Source organism: Protopterus annectens, chromosome 12.part0 (assembly GCF_019279795.1).
Source record: "Protopterus annectens isolate FY-2018-M chromosome 12.part0, PAN1.0, whole genome shotgun sequence".
NCBI classification, from domain to species: Eukaryota; Metazoa; Chordata; order Ceratodontiformes; family Protopteridae; genus Protopterus; species Protopterus annectens.
The window spans coordinates 1,028,736,643-1,028,759,088 of NC_056746.1; the positions used below are offsets into that span (position 1 = coordinate 1,028,736,643).

Sequence of the window (22,446 nt, forward strand, 5' to 3'; positions counted from 1 at the left end):
CGGGAGCTGCGCAGCTCTGGCATACGCTGGTAGTGCACTTGGAAACAGCTCTTACCTGAATCGCTCGATGGCCATATTTGGCACTAGATCGCTGACGCTACTCCGACGCATGGTGCAAGCTTCATGAATCCCGGGGAAAGGTATGTTTAAATGTGGGAGATGTAAATACTGTAAGTATATTCATACTGGTTCTTATTTTAACATACGTGGAATACAATATTCGGTTAAGGAAAGAGTTTCTTGTGAGAGACAAGGTGTTGTTTATTTGGCTTCTTGTAAAGTATGCTCATCATTTTATCTGGGCAAAACAGAACGCCATTTAAAACAATGCATTTATGAACATATATATAGTATTACTAAAGGTATTCATACTACTGCACTTGCGAGACATGTAGCTGAATTCACTTCACATGGTTTTGAATTTATAGTAGTTCAAAGTGTTCCAAGGAACCCAAGAGGGGGACCGTGGCACTTAAAACTTGAAGAACAAGAACTTTTGTGGCAGTTACAAACTAACGAATATGTTTACCCCGGACTTAACGATGCTTGTTCCATTAAATATTTGCTTAGATTGAGAGCTTTAGAATGTTGAACAATGGTTTCATATTCTATTTCATTTTTTAATATATGAATGAACACAATAAGAGAAAAGTGTCAAATGTTTTATGTTTGTTGAAGGTGTTGAATATGTAGAGCTTTTTATTTGACACACATCAGTTTGCTTAATTGTGTATGTGTTTTTAATTTTGAGGGCAGGTTTAATTATTTAATTAATTGATTAATTTTCTTAATTGGTGCTTATTTATACTATAAAATGTTTGTTATTTTGTGAAATGTTTGTCTGAAGAAGTGCACTTATTTAGTGCACGAAAGCTCTTACATTAAACAGTTTGGTGGATTTTGCTACTCTTCTTCTTTTTTGATTTATCTCATCTTTGCAAAGCATGGTAGTGTGCAAACTAGACAACTGGCCCACCCAGAAAGTAGACAGAACAACTGCACGCAGTAGCCAGACAGCCAATAATTGAAACTGGATACATTTGATTAATTCTGTTGGGCACCAGGCAAACCCACTAAGTGGTGTTGCATGCCAGTTAATATAGAGACCTTAAGAAAGATTTATAAACTAGGGAATGTCATGTAACTAGTCCTGTGGCAGCAAGTGTATGTATAGGGCTGGAGTACAGATGGTCTTGGGTTCTAGTACAAGGTGTGCAACCTTTTTTTTTTCTTAATGTTGTGACAGTGCAGTTTATAGCAATCAACTGAAAAATAGACTAGTCTTACTTCAACATTCTTGTGGCAACATGTGTAAGTATAGGACTGCCATACACATGGTTCTGGATTCTAGTATGGGATATTCTATACACTTTTACCGTTGTTCCACTTCCCATTATATTCACTATATTCACTTATAACACTTTAGATGGTGGAGCTGATATGAATTATATGCATAAGGGATGATACACCATTACTGTGTTTTCAGATGTATGACTGTGGGTACACTGTGTATTATAGTCTACAAGTATAATTCTGCTATCTGGACTTGCATGGGCTTCACAATTTCCTAAGACACATACTCAGCTGGATCGATATCCAATAACCTTGTCAGGTCACATGCATACATGTGTAACACCTCATACTGTCAATGTATTTATGCATAATTTTTGACTATGACTGAGCAGCACTTTTTTATGGCAAAAATGGAAAATCAATGCTGTAGACAAAAATGTTTTGCCCCTTATATCTAGGTTTGAATCCCACAGTGCAAAAATACATTTTCTCAGTGTATAAAGGTAAAACCAAATGTGCCATTTAATAGAAATTTATGCCCCCCAGTGCATGTCTGAAAACCTAACTCACCTAATAGTTACCTACTAATTTCCAATATATATTTCCAGGCTACATCAGTAGGCACCTCTCAAACTAAAGCAGAGTGTCAGATTAACCTTCCAATTGCAATTATTTCATTCCTCACTGCTTGGCACTGCTGCTGTCCACTTCACTCAAATGCATTCTCGGGTTTGCCCACTACTAGTAAATGTGATAACTGGAATTGACAGGAAAGCATCAGTCTCCATCGCTCTAGTTCTTCTGGTAGACATGGTTGGTGTTAGTGGGAAAGGTGCCAGGTTTATGGCGCAGAGGTGGAGTTTCCAGGAGTCCATGATATTTATTGGACTACTGGTAAAGCACCACCACCAGAGGCTTCTGCCGGGGGACTATTACGGCTCCCCGTATAACTCTGAGGCATGAAATAATTTGGTCCAGACTGTGTCCATTGCCACTGGTATCCCTTGCACTGTAGAGCAATGTATGCATCATTTTAATGATCTACACTGGAGAAAAAGAGATAGTCTCAACCATTGGTTGGTGGAATTTGAGACTATGGACATCCCACAGCTGTGTTATTATGAAATTAAGAGAGTACTTGCAAGACTTAGAAAGATTAATTCAGGCAAGACGGGTATGCATAATGCTCTTCTGTTCTTTTCTGTTCTTTCCCCAACTGCCAGGGAGTGTGAGTTCAATATGCAGGAGCATGTTGCTCGATTGGAGAGACTGAGGGAAGCAAGTGATATGTATGCAGCAGAAGAGAAGTGTTATTGTAGCATTAAAAGCTAAAGATAGATTTTTTGGTACATTACACAGTTGTATCAAATTGAACATGCATATCCTAACTGTAACAGGCAAGTATTCATGCATTAATTTGTAACACAAACCAATTGTAAGAGTCCAATATTAAAATGTAGTAAGAGGTTGTGGGTTCAAATACCACAATTCACAAGTATACAATACTGCTATTTCTTCAGTGTTTACATTAAATTAAAAGTTATATGCCAGTAAAACAAATGCCCTGCTATAAACTGTAATCTGTATTACTGGAACATGCATATTTGCAAAATATGCACATTTCAAGGATTGCTTCCAATGATCTGTAGTACAATGCATATCTGTTAGGAGGTATACTTAAGATAAAAGAGTTGTATAATTGAATTAATGCACTGTATGTCACATATGATGTTACTAATTTCATCTCTTTTTTCTCTCACCACAACCCTTATCTCTCTTTTTTATTTTCTATTATGTGTCATCAAAATGTCTCCATGTCATCCATATGTACCACATCATAGGATCATAGGAGGTTACTAGGCTATTGGCCCCAAGTTCCTTATAAGCTTAGACAAGCATTTAGCCCATGTTTAGACAAATCAACACTGAATGCCCCTGTCCAGCAGAGACACGGGTACCATCCCCGGGGTATATTTTCTGTTTCCCATCCAGTTATCCAGATTGCGCTTAAAAAGGGGTAAAGAGATACTCTGCTTGATGTGAAAAGGGAGTCCGAGACACAAATCTGTCCAAAAACAAGTGTGTTGATGTCACAGACCAGGTTGAGGCCACACGTGTGGTTTACTCGAGTTGAGCTTGACTTGCGGATATGCAGTGGTCCCATCAAGCTGGGGTCAGTGATCGCCTTGTATGCTAGACAGAGGTCACCTCTGAGGATTCTGTATGAAACTGAGTAGAGGGATAGGACTTTTAGCCTTTCTATGTATGGTAGATGTTTGAGGCCCTGGATTCTCCTGGTGAGGAACCTCTGAGGTCTCGTCAGCTGCTGCATGTGCTTTGTAAGGCACATGCCAAAAAAAAAGCATTGTACTCAATAATGGGCCTTATAAGGGAAGAATACAGGGATGTTATGACATCCTTGTCCTTGAATGAGATACCCTTACTTATGAGGTGGGCCATGTAGAAGGCTTTCCATACAAAAGAAGCAACACGCTGGTCAAAAGTCAGCTTGCTATCAACCTGGGTGCCCATATCCCTCACAACTGATTGTGTGCTTAGGACATTGTTATTAATGTGAGAATTTGTGGGGACATCACTCTCCCCAAAGGGGATGATGATGCATTTTTTGGTATTCAGCTTGAGGCCATGTTTCTGGCACCAGTCATTTGTCTGAATGAAACCCTCTTGGAGGATGTCCACATCACTAAGGGAATTGATGACAGCACCCAGCTTGCAGTCATCTGCAAACTTGGTCAAGCATAATCTACTGGTTTTGGTCTGCACCTCAGCAAAGTATATCCCAAATAACAGAGGTCCCAAGACCAAACCCTGGGGTATGCTGCCTGTTACGGGTCTACTGCTTGAGGTGGCTTCCACTATTTTGATTATGTGGGTTCCATCACTAACCCAGTTTGCTACCCATCTGGTAACATATGGATTGATGACCAACTGAGAGAGTTTATCTATTATGCCCAAGTGGGGAATAGTGTCAAAGGCTTTGGCCAGGTCAAGGTAGGCAATTTGCACCTTCTTCCCTTTAATCATTGGATTTGGAGACTGTCTCAAAGAAGTCAACCAAATTTAGCAGGCATGACCTCCTCCCCTTGAAGAAGCTGAACTGTGGGGGATCAAGTGTTTGGAGGTTGCCAATGTCCTTGTTAATGATGTCCATGATAATTGATTCCATGGCCTTGCAGATCAGGGTAGTTAGGCTGATGCATCTACAATTTCCAGTCGATGCTCCACCTTTGTGTAAAGGGATGACAGTGGCTGTCCTCCACTCAGCTGGGACAAAGCCAATACTCAGGCTTTGATTGAATAAGGTGCCTAATGGTGCTGCATGTTCCTGCCTGAGTTCATGTAGGATGCAACCTGGGATGTTATCGGGTCCCATGGTGGCTGTATTTTTTGCCTTTGAGAGAGCAATGATGACCTGTATTGGGGATGTCCTGATTTACTGATGGGGACAGAGGGGTAAAGTTTTCACTGAATCTGTCAGCCAGCAAGTTTGCTATATCTACAGCTTTTGTAAATGTGGTGTCCTTGACCACCAGTTCTGAGCAGATTTGGCTGCTTCCTTTGAGGTTGTAGACATATGTGAAGAAGGCCTTATGATTATCTCTAGCAGATGTGGCCAATTTGGACTCTAAGTTTGTTTTGGAGGATTTCACTAGTGCTCTTATTTGCTTGGTCAGGATAAGCAGACATTGCTTCCAGTTGGGCACCTGCTCCTTCTTGGTGTTGGGCAGCTTTTATTTTCCTTTTCTTATAGAGTTATTTATTGCAGATGTCCACCAGACAATTTTACTCTTCCTTGCGGAGGATAATTTAGTCCTGTCGGGCATTTCTGATTCCATGCATCTATATAAAGACTTGTATAGTGCTTTGGTGCAGTTTTGGATATTGGTGCCAGTTTCTACAGAGGAGGAGAGGGCTAACAAGCTGTTTATACCATCCCTCAGGAGGCTGTAATCAGCTTTGGAGAAGTGTTTATGTCTGATCCTAGCTAGAGGTGGGTTGGAGGAGATGGTGATTTTGAAAGTGACCGCTTTGTGGTCGGATATTACCAGGGAGGATGATACTATAGGGATGCTGCAGTTGTTACTCATGTTGGTTAATACCAAGTCCAAGATATTATCACCTGTTGTGGGGGTGTCGACTAGCTGTTCCAAGGCATTTGCATTGACATAATTAAGGAATCTCTGGGCATTTGTGTTCTAGCATGAGTAGTTCTTCCAATCTATGTTTGGGAAGTTAAAGTCACCCAGGATCAGGATAAAGGGTTGAATCTTGATAGATTCAAATAGGTCCAAATAGGCAGATTTGGCATCTTGAGTCAGATTTGGGGGCCGGTAGCTAGCTATTATTTGAATAAGGGTCTTGTCAATGGTTAACTGCACCTGGGGTGTCTCCTGTGTGTCATACTGTTTGACCAGCCTGAAGGTCTTTAATGTATATTGAAACTCCACCTCCTTTGGCTTTACTGCCCACAGTTCATTAAATGCTCCACAGCACAGTGAGGAAGGCCAACCCCAGTGGATCAGCCTGCCCCTGCTCCACCGTCTCCAGCATTGATGCCCAATATGTCTGGGAGCCAACCTGGCAGCACTGTTTATGCTACCCCTACACTACCTGTGCCCTCAGCTAGTCCTGTCCCAGAAGCTGGTGCAGTGGCACCCTCTGGGAGCAGTGGTAGAGGCGGTGATTTCATCACCTGCAGCATGTTGCCAGGGATGGTGCATAAGTTCGTGCACTGCCCCATTGGTGTATATCTATGCTGGCTAGACAGGCTGCTCTCCTTCATGGTCTATAGCAGGAGGAGCAGATGTCAAGCACTCCAGCCACCAGTGGAGTAAGGTGACAGTGATGATATCCAGTGGGTGAGGACTCTTTCCTCACTGTCTCCAAGCTTGACGGGCATCAGCCTGTATTGTCCCCTCCATCATGCCAATCATGGTGCCCCCCTAACTTTTTCTGTCCATCATCACCCTATTTTTTGTCTTATTTGTCTTGTATGTTTGCAATTGCTTCCTCTCCTACTCAACTTACCTGGCCCAGACATACCTATGTCCCTTCAGCAACATTCCTTTCTTACTGAAATAAAAAAAAATGTGCACCTGTCCCACAAAAATATTGACCAATACATAGGTCTCCATTTTGCACACATGTCTTCTTGATACACTTGATTTGGTCTGCTATACAACATGATTGTGTTGTGGTCACCCCTCTTTGTGGAGGGGACGGTCCAAATTCAGTTAACATTCTGCACGTTTTCAGTTTACACTGTTAAAGAAATGCATAGCTATGCTTCTTTCCTACCTCCCTCCTACACATTCCTGTACTACTTTCCCTTTGCCCCCCCCCCCGCTTGCCCCCCATTTCACCACTTTCCTATCTACCACATCTTAACACCTTTAATCCGGTCAAAAACTAGAATCACACACAGTTCACGTAAGTAGCAGAAAAAGCAATGGATCCCTTCACTTTTTGGGCTCTATGTTTGCACGGAGATGCACAGGGGGCACCAATGTACATTGATGTTGAGTGGCGGCAAAATATTGTGGTTACCTCTGCACAATGGTGCTTAACCCCACTGTGCTATACCAACACACAGCAACATATGTACTATAAAGAATTCATGTCATTGCATTATCACTGTTTATTTAAAAGTATTTAAAAGTGTTAGATACACCTACATTGAAACCCAGTATCATCTGGGCTCAAAAAAGAGTCAATAAAGCAGCAGGTGTGTTTCATAGACACAGTATTAACTCTCTGACTTTAGCAATGCAACTCGTTTTGCTCAATGCTTAGCTATGCGCAAACATGGATAGTATTAGAAATGTGTATCTCGCATGCGCAAACATTTTGCCAAACATTGGGGAAACCCACTGCTCACCATGCTATGAAAAAGTAAATATTACTATATATTATTGCTGTTTACTGTCCATTTCTTGTCTATGACATGAAATTACATGTGGAAACATAGCCAAATGAAGGCCCTATCTAACAATATGTCACATATTTACAATACAGACGTGTTGCCAACACCCAAGCACTGCAGCCCTAGTGTCTCAGTAATTTTTCCATACACATATATCACCTACAGTACAGAAATTAATATAAAATATGTGATATGCAATGCACATCAGTCTGGTAACATGCAGAACTAGAAATATTGACCCATAAGCCTAAAAAGCCTTATCTGCAAAGCTAGGGAAGGAGTCAGCATGGACCTTATCCACAGGGACATAGGTGACCTTCAACACACATGACCTGACCCATTTTGGTTTTGTCAAGGGTAGAACTTGCTTATTAAACCCAATGGACTTCTTTGATACTGATCCCAAAGACTTGGATGAGGGATCACAAGACATACCACCTAGGATGAGTTATCTAAGGCCTCTGACACCATCATCCATTCATGTATCACAGATAAAATCTGAAGTACTGAGTTCTGTAGTCTCTGCACTTAGATAGGTATTCTCCTTAACTGACACTGCTGATGTAACCAGCTATATTTGATTTGTGGATATGCACTATTCCCACCAGGGCAGGGTCAGAGACTGGCCTGGAGGCCAAGCAGAAGTCACCTCATCCTTTACGATACAGATTACATTGACATGGCTTCCAGTCATTTCACATACATCATGGCATGGTTTGTAAGTCCTGTGTTTTCTTGATGAGAAACACCTGTGGTCACTCCAGCTGATGCATGTGTCTGGTAAGGTACATGCAAAACAAAGCATTATACTCTATTAGTGTTCTTTTTTTTTTGCTTAAATGTTTTTATTGATTTTGCAAAATGAATGTAATTTCATAACTTTGCAATATAAAACATAACTTGCACAGGTTAACAACTATATACAATCAACGACTATAAATCTAAACAAACAATTTACAGATGTGTCTATGTTTAAAACATGTTAGACATTTTTACATTCAGAACTCCATTTCATGAGGTATTACAGTCATCTCTCTCCATTATTTCATTCACTTTCTTCCATAATTTGAAATAAGATATGGTTCTTTTTCTCCTCATTCTAATGGTTCTTATTTCCATTTGTGATGCATTCAATACACAGTTTCTGTATTCCTTAAATGTGATTGAAGTCTCACTTTTCCAACTTGTAGTAATTGCTTTGTGTGCTATAGCCAGTAGTGTCCATAACAGTGAAAACATTGTTCTAGCAACACGCTGGGTTATGGAAGCATTAAATAGGATCAAAGATTTAGACAAGTTTGCTTGCAAGAAAAATTGAACTTTATCCCAAAATGGTTTAAGTAAATGACAAGCATAAAACATATGCCTCCAATATGCTCTCAAGTTCCTTTTACATCTTCTAAACCTTACATTTTGTTTAAACATTATTTCCATTTTATGTGGTGTTATAAAGGACCTATGAATGAATTTTCATGTGTACAGTTTCCATTGCAATGAAAGAAATGTTTGCTTTGTGGAGAGAAGTATTAATTTCTTGTCACTGTCATCTGACATCTGATTATTTATTGTTTTATAGTAGTCCCACAGATACTCTGTATGATATAATTTAATTTTCTTAATTATTTTATAAATAGGTTCATAGGTTCACAGGTAGATACTAGGCTATCTGCCCTAGGGCATTTATAAGCCTAGCCAGAGTGTATTTGGCTTCTGCCTCCCTATTAGATTAACCTACTGTGCCACTGTAAAGTAGGTCACAGAAGGTACCCTTTTAAGATTAGTTTACTGTGCCTCTGTCTTGCAGGGAAACAGGAGAGATCCCAGGGGTGAATTTGCGATTTCCCATCCATGCGTCCAAATTTCGTTTGAAGATGGTCGGCGAGGGGCTATGTCTAACATGAACTGGGATTCTATTTTGTTTGATAAGTAACCTTTTTTGTGAACAGCTTGTTTTGTTGAAAAAAACAAGTGTTCTGTAAGTTTAAGTATATTTTGTCTGACTGATAATTGCATTATCTCTGTTCTGTTTAAAATGTACTGTCTAATGTCCTGTATGCTTAGCCATAGATCATTACCTAAATCAAATTTGTTCTTTATTTGTTCCATTGTTAAAACTTTTCCAGAGTCTAGTAATGTTCTGATGAGGTTTGAGTACAGAGCTGTCATACAATCCTATAATCTGATTATGACGGCATGACTTACAATGTGCACAACAGACTTTCAATATCAGTATGGACATTTGGTGGTTGAAGTTCAGATTGCTAGCTGCAAGTGTTCCCAGTGTATGCATCATTGCATTTAAGCATAGCAGGATTGTTGTCAATGCTGTAATTAGTATGTAATTCCACTTTTCAGAAGGACAACATAAAGACACATTTCTGGATTTATTTGTAGCCTGTGTGGCTTTGTCACCAATCATTTGTCTATGTTAGCCCCTCCTGTAGTATGTTATCATCATTGATGGACTCAGTGATTGCACCCAATATGCCAAAATTAGCAAATCTGATAAGCCAAAGGCCACATACTTTAGCCTGAACTGTTGAGAAATAGATTCCAAATAGTAAAGGGCTAAGCAGAGATCCCTGGGGTTTGCCAGTGATGGCAGCTCTACTGGTATAGGTTGATTCACCAACTTTCACAGTATGTTTTCTGTTGGTGAGCCAATTGGTTACCAATCTAGTTATGTAAACGTTCATCCCCATCTGGGTGAGTATCTCAATGAAACCTGTTTGTCAAAACCCTAGGCCAGATCAGGATAGTCAGTATGCATTGTCTTACCTTCATCCAGGCCTATCACAGAGAGTCAATGGTCTGTGACAACATCACAGATCACCTATGGTGTAACTCAGCACATACAGCTTCCTGATATGGTTGAGTACACAATTCAACACACCCTTCACATGAGCTATGTGACCGTTCCCATAGAAGGCTGTACATCAACATGCATCCATCTGAATTGGGGGGCACAGCACCTGATGCATGCATGGATAGACACATCCTGATTGCCCTCATCTGTGAGGTAGACCAATATGTCATCATGGTCCTTTTCCAAATGGACATTAGTAATATCCTGGCTGTGTGCAACAGACCTGTGTGAGTGGTTAATGCTAGATCATGTCTGTTACATCTGATAGTTGTCTTCAAAGAGGTCATTGAGGGCATGCAGATTGTGGACAATCATTGACTTCAACTGTGATATTAGTATAATACAGACAGAAGTGTCAACACATACTGAAGACTGATGCCACAGCTACGACAAGAAAATATGGAGGGATTTGTTACATCAAGAAAACAAACACACAACCTAAGGATGATGTGGACATCGCACCCTATAATCAGACCAATAGGTATGTGACCTGTGTTCTGAGGTAGATGGTAAGCGGAACATCCACCAGCATGTGGTCACAGTGCTGACTACTCCCTTGTATGTAACACAAGTACTGAGTATGTGAAGGACATCCACATCAGAGGCCATAATACCTCCACAGTTCTCAGCCTTAATCACACCAATAACTGAGTACAATGCACCCTTCTTCATGTACCTTCTACACACCTTCCACTGATGTGCAACTGAAGTCTACCACCTTTGTCATAGTAAATTGTCACACAGCTTATTGGCCATATGTAGGAATTCTGTTTGTTGCACAAACATGACAGCCTGACGGTGTGGAACACTCATCAAGTTGTTATCCAGATAAATGTTTGCTACCTACCTGTTTTGGTGATGCACACACTACATACATAGATGTTTGACAACATTAATGGCATGGATATAATTTGTGACAGAGTGGATTGTGCCATATATATTTATATATATATATATATATATATATATATATATATATATATATATATATATATATATATATATATATATATATATATATATACATATATATATATATATATATATATATATATATATATATATATATATATATATATATATATATATATATACACACACACACACATATATATATATATATATATATATACAGATATATGTAGATATATATATATATATATATATATATATACACATATAAGTCATGCACAACAGTCAGCTAGCCTGTATTTCTCATAATGTCACATGCAGGTATCACAGTGTCCCTCCTAATACCTCCAGCAGATGTTAGAGTGCCAGGACAGTGTGTGTGATTACCTTTATAGAGTGTGTACACATTATAAGAGTTGTACAAGTGTGTTTGTGCGGGATCATCTCTTATCACTCCAAGTCACATATGTTATGTCTGAGGCATCAAATTGCTTGTGGTATTATTCTGATATTGACCAAGATTGTGGTTAGCTCTTTTAATGTTGTCCATGAGCCTATATCTATGTCCAACTTGCTGGAGACTTCTGCTGAGAATACACACATATTCAGGCAAATCAGTTTTCATAGCTTCACAATATTGACCCTATCGCAATTGTATGTCAGATCCCATATAGATGTCCTCAACATTATTCATTTATGGATGCTTATCTCACACAGACATCCTCCCAGTTGTTATGTCACCTTGTGTGACAGTCGCATAATACATATCTTCACTGTGCAGTTCCTACTGTACCATATAGATATGTGATTTGTCTTCCTGCTACAACCATCTTCTATTGACATGACCTCATCTGCTGTATATTAGGTTCTCTTTCTCTGTGTTTATTCCTGCAATTTGTCTGTGTGTCCCTATTCAATACACACACTTCTCCTGAGTGTGTATTTTACATGGTGGTCCATGTACTGTTGCAGATCATTTACACAGCTTCCGTACAGAATGTCAGGAATGGGAAATCACAATACTCTGCACTGTAGATAGACTGTCCTGTACTGTATTTGGACCATAAACTTAGCATATCATACCTCTCAACTCTCCAGATTATTCCAGAATGTTCAGATGAGTTCCTTATCAAATTTGTAGATTTCTGCCATATCACTGGGATGATCTTAGGACTGATGTGATTCAATATTGCATACATTTGAGTTTCATACTTCAAATCCTTCAGAAGATGTATCTTAACACAACCCTGGTTATTCTAGCACATTTCATGTCAAATATGTCCCAATTTCTGGTTATTGTCCCCGATTATGTTGGCCTTTGTCCAGATGCCTTGCACTGTCTGTGAAGCCCTGGTGATCACTGTGGCATTCCGTGCAAAACCACAGACTGTCAGTGCTCTGATTTAAACAGGAGTGCTATCCACGTTGGCTTACATGGTTTCCTGGCTGGCAGAACTGCTCTATTAGTATATGTTATGTAGCCATACATCTCAACTGTCCTGATTTTCACAGAATATCCAGATTTTTAACATTTTTGGTCTGTTCCTCATAAAATAGTTAAGGTTAGGGTAAGCACCCATTATTAAGGTTGTTCAGAGGGTAATCCTAATGCTGCCCCTTCCTTCAACCCCAACTCAACACCTTTCCTCCCTAGAAAGATTCCAGTAAAACTGCCATTATTAAGTCAAATATGAGGTTAGTGTTATGGGAGGTTTTAGTGTTAATATCGGGAGACAAAATAGTTCTTTCTTGATATTGCAGTCAGTGTTTTTTCTGTTTAGTATCATGCATGTTTGGACTGTTTTTCTTGGTGTTTCGAATTCAGCATTAAAGCATACCTCTCAACTTCTTAAAGCAAGAAATCTGGACAAAACCACAAATAATGGGGGGATAATGGACCCAAAATAGGGATACTTTTTAAACTTTGCTCTTAGAAACTTAGACAGTTGACAAAATAATAGGTTTTGCATTAGCATGAATTTTCTGAAGGATATAAAGTCTGATAATCAAATGTCTCCCATTATTTTCTGACTTTAGTCCTCAACAGTTTGCCAGTGATTTGCCAGAAAAGTACAATTTTATGAGCAATGGACCAAAAATATGAGTCAACAATCTGGACATTGTATGAAAATCTGGACAGATGAGAAGTATGCATTAAAGCAGCTTGATCATACATATTAGAACCATATATATATATATATATATATATATATATATATATATATATATATATATGCGTGTGTGTGTGCCATCATCATCATCATCAGCCCACCTTTTTCCCATTTTTCTACATGGGGTTGGGGTATCGAGTTAACTGTTGCCAACTCTCTCAGTTCAGTGCCACACTCATGCCTTCTCCAACACTCATGCCTGACTGTCGCTGATCTTCTTTCACACAATCCATCCACCTCTTTGCTGGATGCCCTCACTTCCTTTTACATTCTTCCTGTCTATCCCAAATCTTCCTCACCAAATTGTCTTCTGCTTTTCTACACATGTGCCCAAACCACCGTAATCTGTTCTCTTTGATCTTCTTTGAAATTGGATCTACTTTGGCTTCTGCTCTTATGTCCTCATTTCTTCGTCTGTCCCACAGTGTGCATCCTACCACCTTTCTCAGGCACTTCATTTCATCACCTCTAGCTTCTTCAACTGTTCTGCCTTTACTACTCAGGTTTCTGTACCATACAGTAGTACTGGTTGCACCACTGCCTTGTACACCTTACTTTTCAGCTTCTTTGGCATTCGTCTATCATAGACTACACCTGATGCTCTATGCCAGTTGGCTGCAGCCCCTCTGATTCTAGCTTTGACCTCTTCATTCAGACTACCCTTCTCCTCAACCACCCCTCCCAGATACTTGAAGCTGTTTACCTGTTCCACTATCCTCCCTTCTCTCTCTATTCTCAGCTTCTTCAGATTTCCCCAATTTGCTGCCATTATCATTGTCTTATCTGTGCTTAGTTTCATCCTGTGTGCCTTCAAATTTGCATTCCATTCTCCTATCCTCTGCTGAAATTCTAGCTCAGAGTCTGCCTGTACTGCCACATTGTCTGCATACAGCAGCTTTGTTGATCCATCCCCTCCAGCCTGTTTGCTAATGTAAGTCCATCACCAGTATGAACAAAAGTGGGCTCAAAGCTGAACCCTGATGAACACCCATTCCCACTGGGAACCCCTCTGTGAGGCTGAACACTGTTCATACTTGAGTCATTGGATCCTTGTACATAGCCTGCACTAATTCTACCAATGTTTCTGGGATTGCAAACCACCACAGTACTGTGTAGATCAGCTTTCTTGTGACCTTCTCATATGCTTTCTTCAAGTCTAGGAATGCCCATTTGGACTGTCTCCTCATCTCTAGCTTTTTCTCAAGTATCGGTCTCAGTGCAAACATCAGGTCAACTATGCTGCATCCTGATCTGAATCCAAACTGCTCATCTCCCACCTTACATTCTACTACTCTGCGTATCCATTTATCAATCATCCTCTCCAGAACTTTCATGCAATTTGATAGGAGTTTGATGCATCTGTACTGCCCACAATTGTGGATGTCCCCTTTGTTCTTGTACACTGGCATGAGTATGCTTATTCTCCAGTCATCTGGGATATGCCTTTCTCTCCACACTGCTATTAGTACCCTCAGGACCCATTTCTCACCTAACTCACCCAACATCTTTATCATATCTGCTGTGATCTCATCTGTGCCAGCTGCTTTCCCTGACTTCATCTTCCTTAGTGCTGTTCTTTCTTCTTCTAGGATGGGTCCCTCTTCTTCTCTCATTGTAGGCTCTTTCTGGGACAGAACAGCTTCTATGGGGTTATCTTCATTCAGAAGCTGCTGGAAATACTCCTTACATCTGCCTTTGATGTCCTCTGGACTGGTGAGCAGGTTGTTGCTGGCATCCATTATAAAGGGTGCCTGACTCTCTTCTTTATCTTTCTGTCTTTGCCTTGCAACCTGATATAGTTTCTTTGTGCCCCTTACTGAGTCACTTTCCAAACGCTGGTGCAGTGCCTCCGATGCCCTATTCTTTGTTATTGCAACTTCCTTCTTAGCTTCTTTGTTAGCCAACCAGTAGTCTTCCCTAGCCTGGTCAGTCTTTTCTGTCTCCCACTTCTTCCTGCACTCCTTCTTTCTTTTGATGACTTCCTGGACTTCTGCATTCCACCACCAGCTTTCCTTATGTACCTTATTTTTACCCCTGGCTCGGCCATATATCTTTTCTGTAGTCCTAACACATGCTGCTTTTAGGCACTGCCATTCTTCTTCAACTCCACCTATTTCCTCCTCTTTTTGGTGTGCTAGAGCCCTGAGCAATTCCTTGAACTGTTGTACTTTCTCTCCTGTCAACTTCCAGGTCTGCAGCCTGGTCTCTGTTGACCTTAGAGCCTTCTCTGACCACTGCTTGCAGCTGATTGTGGCAACTAGTGGTTTATGCTGTGGGCTGACTGTTTCACTGGGAATGACTTTGTAATCATGGATTCTACCATGGTGCCTTTTCCTTACTAGGAGGAAGTCTAAATGAGTTACATGTTGACTACTCTTGTATGTAATCTTGTTGTCTCTCTTTCTGAACCATGTGTTGGCTACTATCAAGCTATTTGCCAGACAGAAGTCTAGAATGGTTTTTCCTTCTTTATTCCTGTTGCCCCACCCATGTGGGCCCAGGCAGTCCTCATAGCCTGTTCTGTCTGTCCTGATAAGTGCACTGACATCATCCATTATCAACACCAATTCATGTTGTCCTGCTTTATCTAGTAGGTCCTGCAACTGCTGTCTGAATGCACTCTTTTTCTCACTATCGCAACCCTGCTGTGGGGCACAGGCTGTGATTATGAATACTGACCTATCATTACACTGGAGTCTGATTGGTATGAGTCTGTCATTAATTATGATGATATCCCTTGCTGCCTTCTGAAGCCTCTCTCTTACCACAATTCCTACACCATGTCCAGCCTGCACTCCACCTGAGTAGTAGACTCTGGATCCCAAGCTAAGTGGCTTTGCTGCACTGGCCTTCCATTTCATCTCTTGGATACATAGGATGTCCAGCCTCCTCCTTATCATCATGTCATCCACTTCCAAGTTGTGTCCTGTCAGTTAACCTACATTAAGCGTAGCAATTTTCAGTTCATGTTTGGCAGGTTGGTTGGTTTTACATCCAGCTTTCCCTCAACAGAGCTATCCCAGGTAACCCAAGCTGGACAACTAGATACCGGCCAGCCAGTAGCTTATTGACCCAGGGCTGCTGGGCTTTATGGCAGGCACAAACTGGCCAATCGGGGCACATATACCCCTCCCACCATTAGTACGGGTCCCTGGCGTGGGTCAGAGTGTGCGTCAGAGTAGGCCGGGTCATCAACCCACTTATCACCTGTAACTACCCATGCCCATTTTTGGCGACATTAGTCAACATGACTGAATCACCTAGAGCCATATTTTACAACATTGAGTGGCTAGCCCTGCCATAGCATGCAGTCTGTGATTCGTGTTCTTTTGTCTTGAGGATACTGCTCACCACAGTAGATGCCCAAAGCGGTTGGTCTGTACAACTCTTCCCCCTATAGGGCACCATGTAGAGTCTGTGCTGCTACCCACAGCTCCATTCATTGGTGAGTTTGAGATGGAAATGCTCAGCATGTTTTACGGACATGGGAGAAACCCCATGGAGACACAGGGAGAACATGCAAACTCCAATCAGGAATTGGTCAGAGGCCAGGATTGAACCTTGTACCTTGTGCACGGGAGGCGAAGACATTAACCACTAAGAGTGAAGAGTGTGTGTGTGTGTGTGTGTGTGTGTGTGTGTGTGTGTGTGTGTGTGTGTGTGTGTGTGTGTGTGTGTGTGTGTGTGTGTGTGTGTGTGTGTGTGTGTGTGGGTGTGTGTGTGTGTGTATGTATATATATATATATATATATATATATATATATATATATATATATATATATATATATTTAGATCCCTATCACAATACCGACACGCCACAAACCCGACACTCAAAACAATGACAACAAAACACCGAAAACGCACAAAACCGACAACTCACAAAACTGAACACCATAACACTGACACAAAAAACGTAAACTACACATAACACACAACTATACATGCACTAACCCTAACCCAAACCCTAACCCTAAGGTCTGACACTACCGCACACTTACCCTACCTGCACCCTAACCCTAACTCACTTAACCCGCCACTAAACTTACATTCCATCACTATCGCACACTTGCCCTACCCGCACCCTAACCCTAACTCACTTAACCCACCACTACACCTAAAGTCCGTCACTACCACACACTCACCTTTCCCGCACCCGAACCCTAAATCCCACACTATCTCACACTTACCTGTCCGCTCCCTAATGCTAAATCCCTCACTATCGCACACTTACCTGTCCGCTCCCTAACGCTAAATCCCTCACTAGCACACACTTACCTGTCCGCTCCCTAATGCTAAATCCCTGACTAGCACACACTTACCTGTCCGCTCCCTAACGCTAAATCCCTCACTAGCACACACTTACCTGTCCACTCCCTAACGCTAAATCCCTCACTATCGCACACTTACCAACTCGCGCTCACACATTGCCCATTTCGGTGTTTCGGCTGTCGGGATTTCACATTGTCGATCATCTGTCTCGTCGGTCTTCTTGTGTCGGTCTTCTTAGCGTCGGTGTTTCGGCGAGTTGATGAAGTCAAGGGGACCCATATATATATATATATATATATACATATATATATATATATATATATATATATATATAGGCATATATATATATATATATATATATATATATATATATATGTGTGTGTGTGTGTGTGTGTGTGTGTGTGTGTGTGTGTGTGTGTGTGTGTGTGTGTGTGTGTGTGTGTGTATGTGTGTATATATATATATATATATATATATATATATATATATATATATATATATATACGGGTCTACTTCACTTGACCTAAAACCCATATGACTGACACCCAATTGACCTAAATTTCATTTCACTGACAACTAATTTGACTGACTCCCAATTCACCAACAGCTTACAATGCTGAATTTCAACATATTAAATCTTAAACCATAGACATGCACACTTAGAACATCAATAACTAACCCTTTCCAGAACTTAAAAATTGCCTACTTACTCTCTTAACAGAAACTGGACAATATACAACCAAACTAGGTAGAGGGCTACGCCGTCCACACCCCCCGAATTATATATACTAATTCCAGGATCGCACTACAGTGGGGAAAAGGGCATATACCTTTAACTTGCCTTACAGCACTATACACGCTGCCACATCTGCTGAGAACGCACAAAACATTTGCCAAATTACTTTAGATTCTTCCCATAAAAATGTAAAGAGACAAACCCACATTTAGAAACACTACAACACTACTTTCTACATGGGTCTATATTAGAACACCGAACATTCGAAATGTCGAGTTTTCTAATATCAAACCCTAGCAATCAAAAAAAAAAAACATTGAACATTCGGAACAGCAAATTTTTTCCTAGTGAAAACATTTGCTGTTCCAAAACACATACACATAATACAAGCACACCAAACAAACAGCAATCCACACACATACACCTAAACTCTTAACACCTAACCCTACACTAAACTATACAAACCCCACTAACTATCCACTTACCTTAACCCAAATCCTAACCCTAAGGTCTGTCACTATCGCACAGTCACCTCACCCGCGCCCTAACTTTAACTCACTTAACCCACTCTAACCAAAACGTCCACACAATCGCACATTTACCTGACCCGCACCCTAACCCTAACTGACCTAACCTGCCCTAACGCACCCATCCACACAATCGCACACTTACCTGAACCCGATCTGTAACTTTCCACCAGAGTGCTGAAAATACCGAAGCAACAGAAACAGACAACCGAATTCTTTCCCTAAGAAAGAATTCGGTTTCATGTTACTTCGATATTTTCCCGACATTTCAAATGTTCGGTGTTCTAATATAGACCCTTTCTACATGACTATCAGAAGTTATAGTAATTCTTTTTATTACAAGCAAGTCACAGGTGAAGGAAAACCCACAAGAAGTATATGTCTTAAATGTCGGTGAAATGGGAGTCAGTCAAATGAGTTGTCAGTCAAATGAATATTAGGTCAATTGGGTGTCAGTCAAATGAGTTTTAAGTCAAGTGAAGTAAACCCATATATACACGTGCGTGTGGTTTACTATCACAGTCTTGAAGTCTGTAATCCCAAAACCATAATATGAAAAGTTCAAAATGCAGAAAACTACAATACTGAACTCCTGGACTTGCCCACCCCACCCCCCCATAGGACCTATGTTAGCTCTCATTTCTGTGTTAACACTGGTAGAGAAATTCAATATTCAAGATATGTTGCCCTTGTGATCTTCAGCATTTTTGGTCTTTTAGTATTATGGTTTAGGGGCTATGTGTTTCAAGACTATGGGACTATGGGCTTCAAGATGTGTATACATATATATATATATATATATATATATATATGCACAAATGTATATATACTCATACACACACACACACACACACACACACACACACACACACACACACACACACACACACACAGAAAGACAGTTTAGATAGAGAGACAAGCATAAATAGGAAATGACAGATGGATTCATACCTACATGCATACATACATAGGCAGAGAGGTAGACAAAGGAATAGGTAGGTACATAGATAGATAGATAGATAGATAGATAGATAGATAGATAGACAGATAGATAGATAGATAGATAGATAGATAGATAGATAGATAGATAGATAGATAGATAGATAGATAGATATAGAAGAGTTGTAAGTCAGATACCTGGGGATAGATGCAGTATAGCAAGCCATTTACTAAATGAAATTGATGATTAGCTGGTGCACTGACAGAAAAAAATAGGATGTTTTAAATAGTGCCAGACCAGATTTGTAAACCTATTTTTCTGATAAAGCAAAATGTTGAAGTAAAAAGTATCTAATGGCTGATGGCATTCTATGTAACTTATCTTGACTTTGCACATAAACCTGACATTTCTCAGTAAAATGGAAAATTTTGAAAGTTTATTTAATTGATAGATTTTTCTCCTTTATTAGAATGTCTTAGGCAAAACAAATCATCACTCTATGGCTACAAAGGAGACTTACTATAATACCTACATTTCTTTTATCTTCTATAGAAAATGCTTCAAGTTCATAGTCCTGGCGATCCTGAAAAGCAATAGCAAATCGCAGTCCTTCACCATCTTCGCAGGATTTAATTTGAGAGAATAAGAACTGCTTCTTTATAATCCCCTTCTCTATGTTGAACATGATCTTTGCACCAAAATCAAGCTGAAAGAGAAATAACTTGTCAGCCATATCCTTTGGTTTCAAAAAATATATTACGGTAATAAATATTTTTCTGCCAACATAAACAAATTGAAATTATGCTGCCTTTGGGACGATAATAAACTTACTGAGATCCATGAAAATTTGAATATTTCCTAAACACTTACATGCTTACATACTCACACACACACACACACACACACACACACACACACACACACACACACACACACACACATAAAGTATGCACACATACTCTATATAAAGGTTGAGTACATACATTCTTTATGATAACACAATTAATGTCATCTTTTCTAGACATGCAAATAAACTTGTCTGCAGCTGTCTTTTTTTCAAATGACTTACCTCTTTCTTTGATTACCAATTAAATAACTGCATCCTGTTTGGCAGTCATCTAATCCAGAGACAACTAATCATCTGTGAATAAGTTTTGTACAGCACCTAGACCAGGGACACATTGCAACAAACTTAACTTACTTGCAGTGTAATATAAAACACAGAGCTTTAGAGGGTCATCCCCCACAGGTTCTAGCCCAGGGTGCCAGCCTGTTGAGTGACTGCCACTAGCTAGTTAATACATATAGGGCCAGATTCAGGAAGCCTCCGTGTAAGAGTTATAACTCTTACACGGAGGCTGCAGTTAAACGGTGTGATGTCAGCATGTCATGCATATGCTTGAGGTGCATGAGGCATGCTGAATCACACTGTAACTCTTACACGGTCCGTGTAAGAGAGTAGGGGGCGTGTCCATAGGCTAAGCCCTGCATGCGGACATGCCCCCGTAAGTGTAGAATGGCTGAAAGTAAACAGCCACGAGAGAGGCCATGGAAATGTAAATAAACACACTACACAACACATTCCCCCACAGACCATCAGTGTACAAAGTGAACAGAGGCTATAAAATGAAAATAAAAACTGTTTTATTTTTTTTAAACCCCGTAAATGTGTGCTACTGTGTGCGCGGGTGTGCTACTAGTGCAACTGCAGTTAGCAATCAGTGGAAAAGGATATGAGAACTAAATATGCAAAGTAAGCCAAGAAGAAATAGCTTAGCTGTAGAGTTGCCGGCTTAAGAGTAGGCAGGCAGGGTTCGAGCCCACACAACAACCTTTTTTTTTTGTAAATAAGCACTAAACAAGCCCCTGACAGTATTGTCCAAATGTAAAAGTATACCCTTTTGTAAAATGGAATGAAATGGAGCATATATATTGAAGTAACACAATAATAAAAATAATTAGAAATGTACTGATAGCTAAGCTGCTGTGAGACACAGTGCCCGTAGCTGCGTAGTGTTTAAAAAGCTGCAAACTGTATGCCCGTTGCCAAGCACCGGTTTAACAGGCTGAAACTGTTTGCAACTAGCTGTGCTCAGCTTAATATGTGTGCCACTAGCCAATTAAGGTGTATCCCAGCACAGACCGTTTGCGCGCCGCTCCCACAAGCTAACTGCCAGTGCGCATGCGTTAGCTCCGCGCAAACGAGCGAAGACCTGCTTTTAAGTGCTTAAAAGTGCTTATGGCATGTTTGATTGACAGGTCCTCAACTCATTTCTGTCAGGAAAATTAAAAATCAGTGTTTAGATTCGAACCCAGGATACCATGCACTAGAGTCAAGGTACTAAACCACTAAGCCATGACAGAAATACTGAGAAATGCAGAAATAGCATATATATGGGATAAAATACAGAATGGAGCATGATAAAGCATTTTCAGTGAAGTAGATACAATTCCAAAACGGCCAATCAGAGAAATGTGCAGGAAAAGCGGCATATATAAGCCACATAGGCGGGAATACACACCATAACCGATTGTAGAACAGACCTGCAGTCAGAATGAGTGGAGTAGGTGAGGGACGTTGCTTTCGAGCACAGCGTTGGGGCATTGAGGAGTCCAGATACATGGTCTAGCTCCTTGTCCATCATCACGAGGCCCAACTCATGCAGGGCCAGGTCTCATGGGGAGCGTACAGGGTGGAGGCATGGGACCAGTTGGCTCGTGATCTGACCAGTGCTACTGGCATTCCACGCACTGGTGAGCAGGTCCGTCACCACCATGCGGACCTGAA

At 40.5% G+C, this 22,446-nt stretch overlaps 1 protein-coding gene across 1 annotated transcript in view; it reads right to left on the minus strand.

Moving 5' to 3' along the window:
- Nucleotides 1-22,446, minus strand: part of LOC122816948 (formin-like protein 13) — a 1,087,038-nt gene that overhangs the window by 678,061 nt on the left and 386,531 nt on the right. Inside the window, exon 4 of the mRNA XM_044090042.1 lies at nucleotides 20,191-20,364. Within this exon, the coding sequence (XP_043945977.1) occupies nucleotides 20,191-20,364 (174 nt within the window). The remainder of the gene's footprint in view (nucleotides 1-20,190; nucleotides 20,365-22,446) is intronic.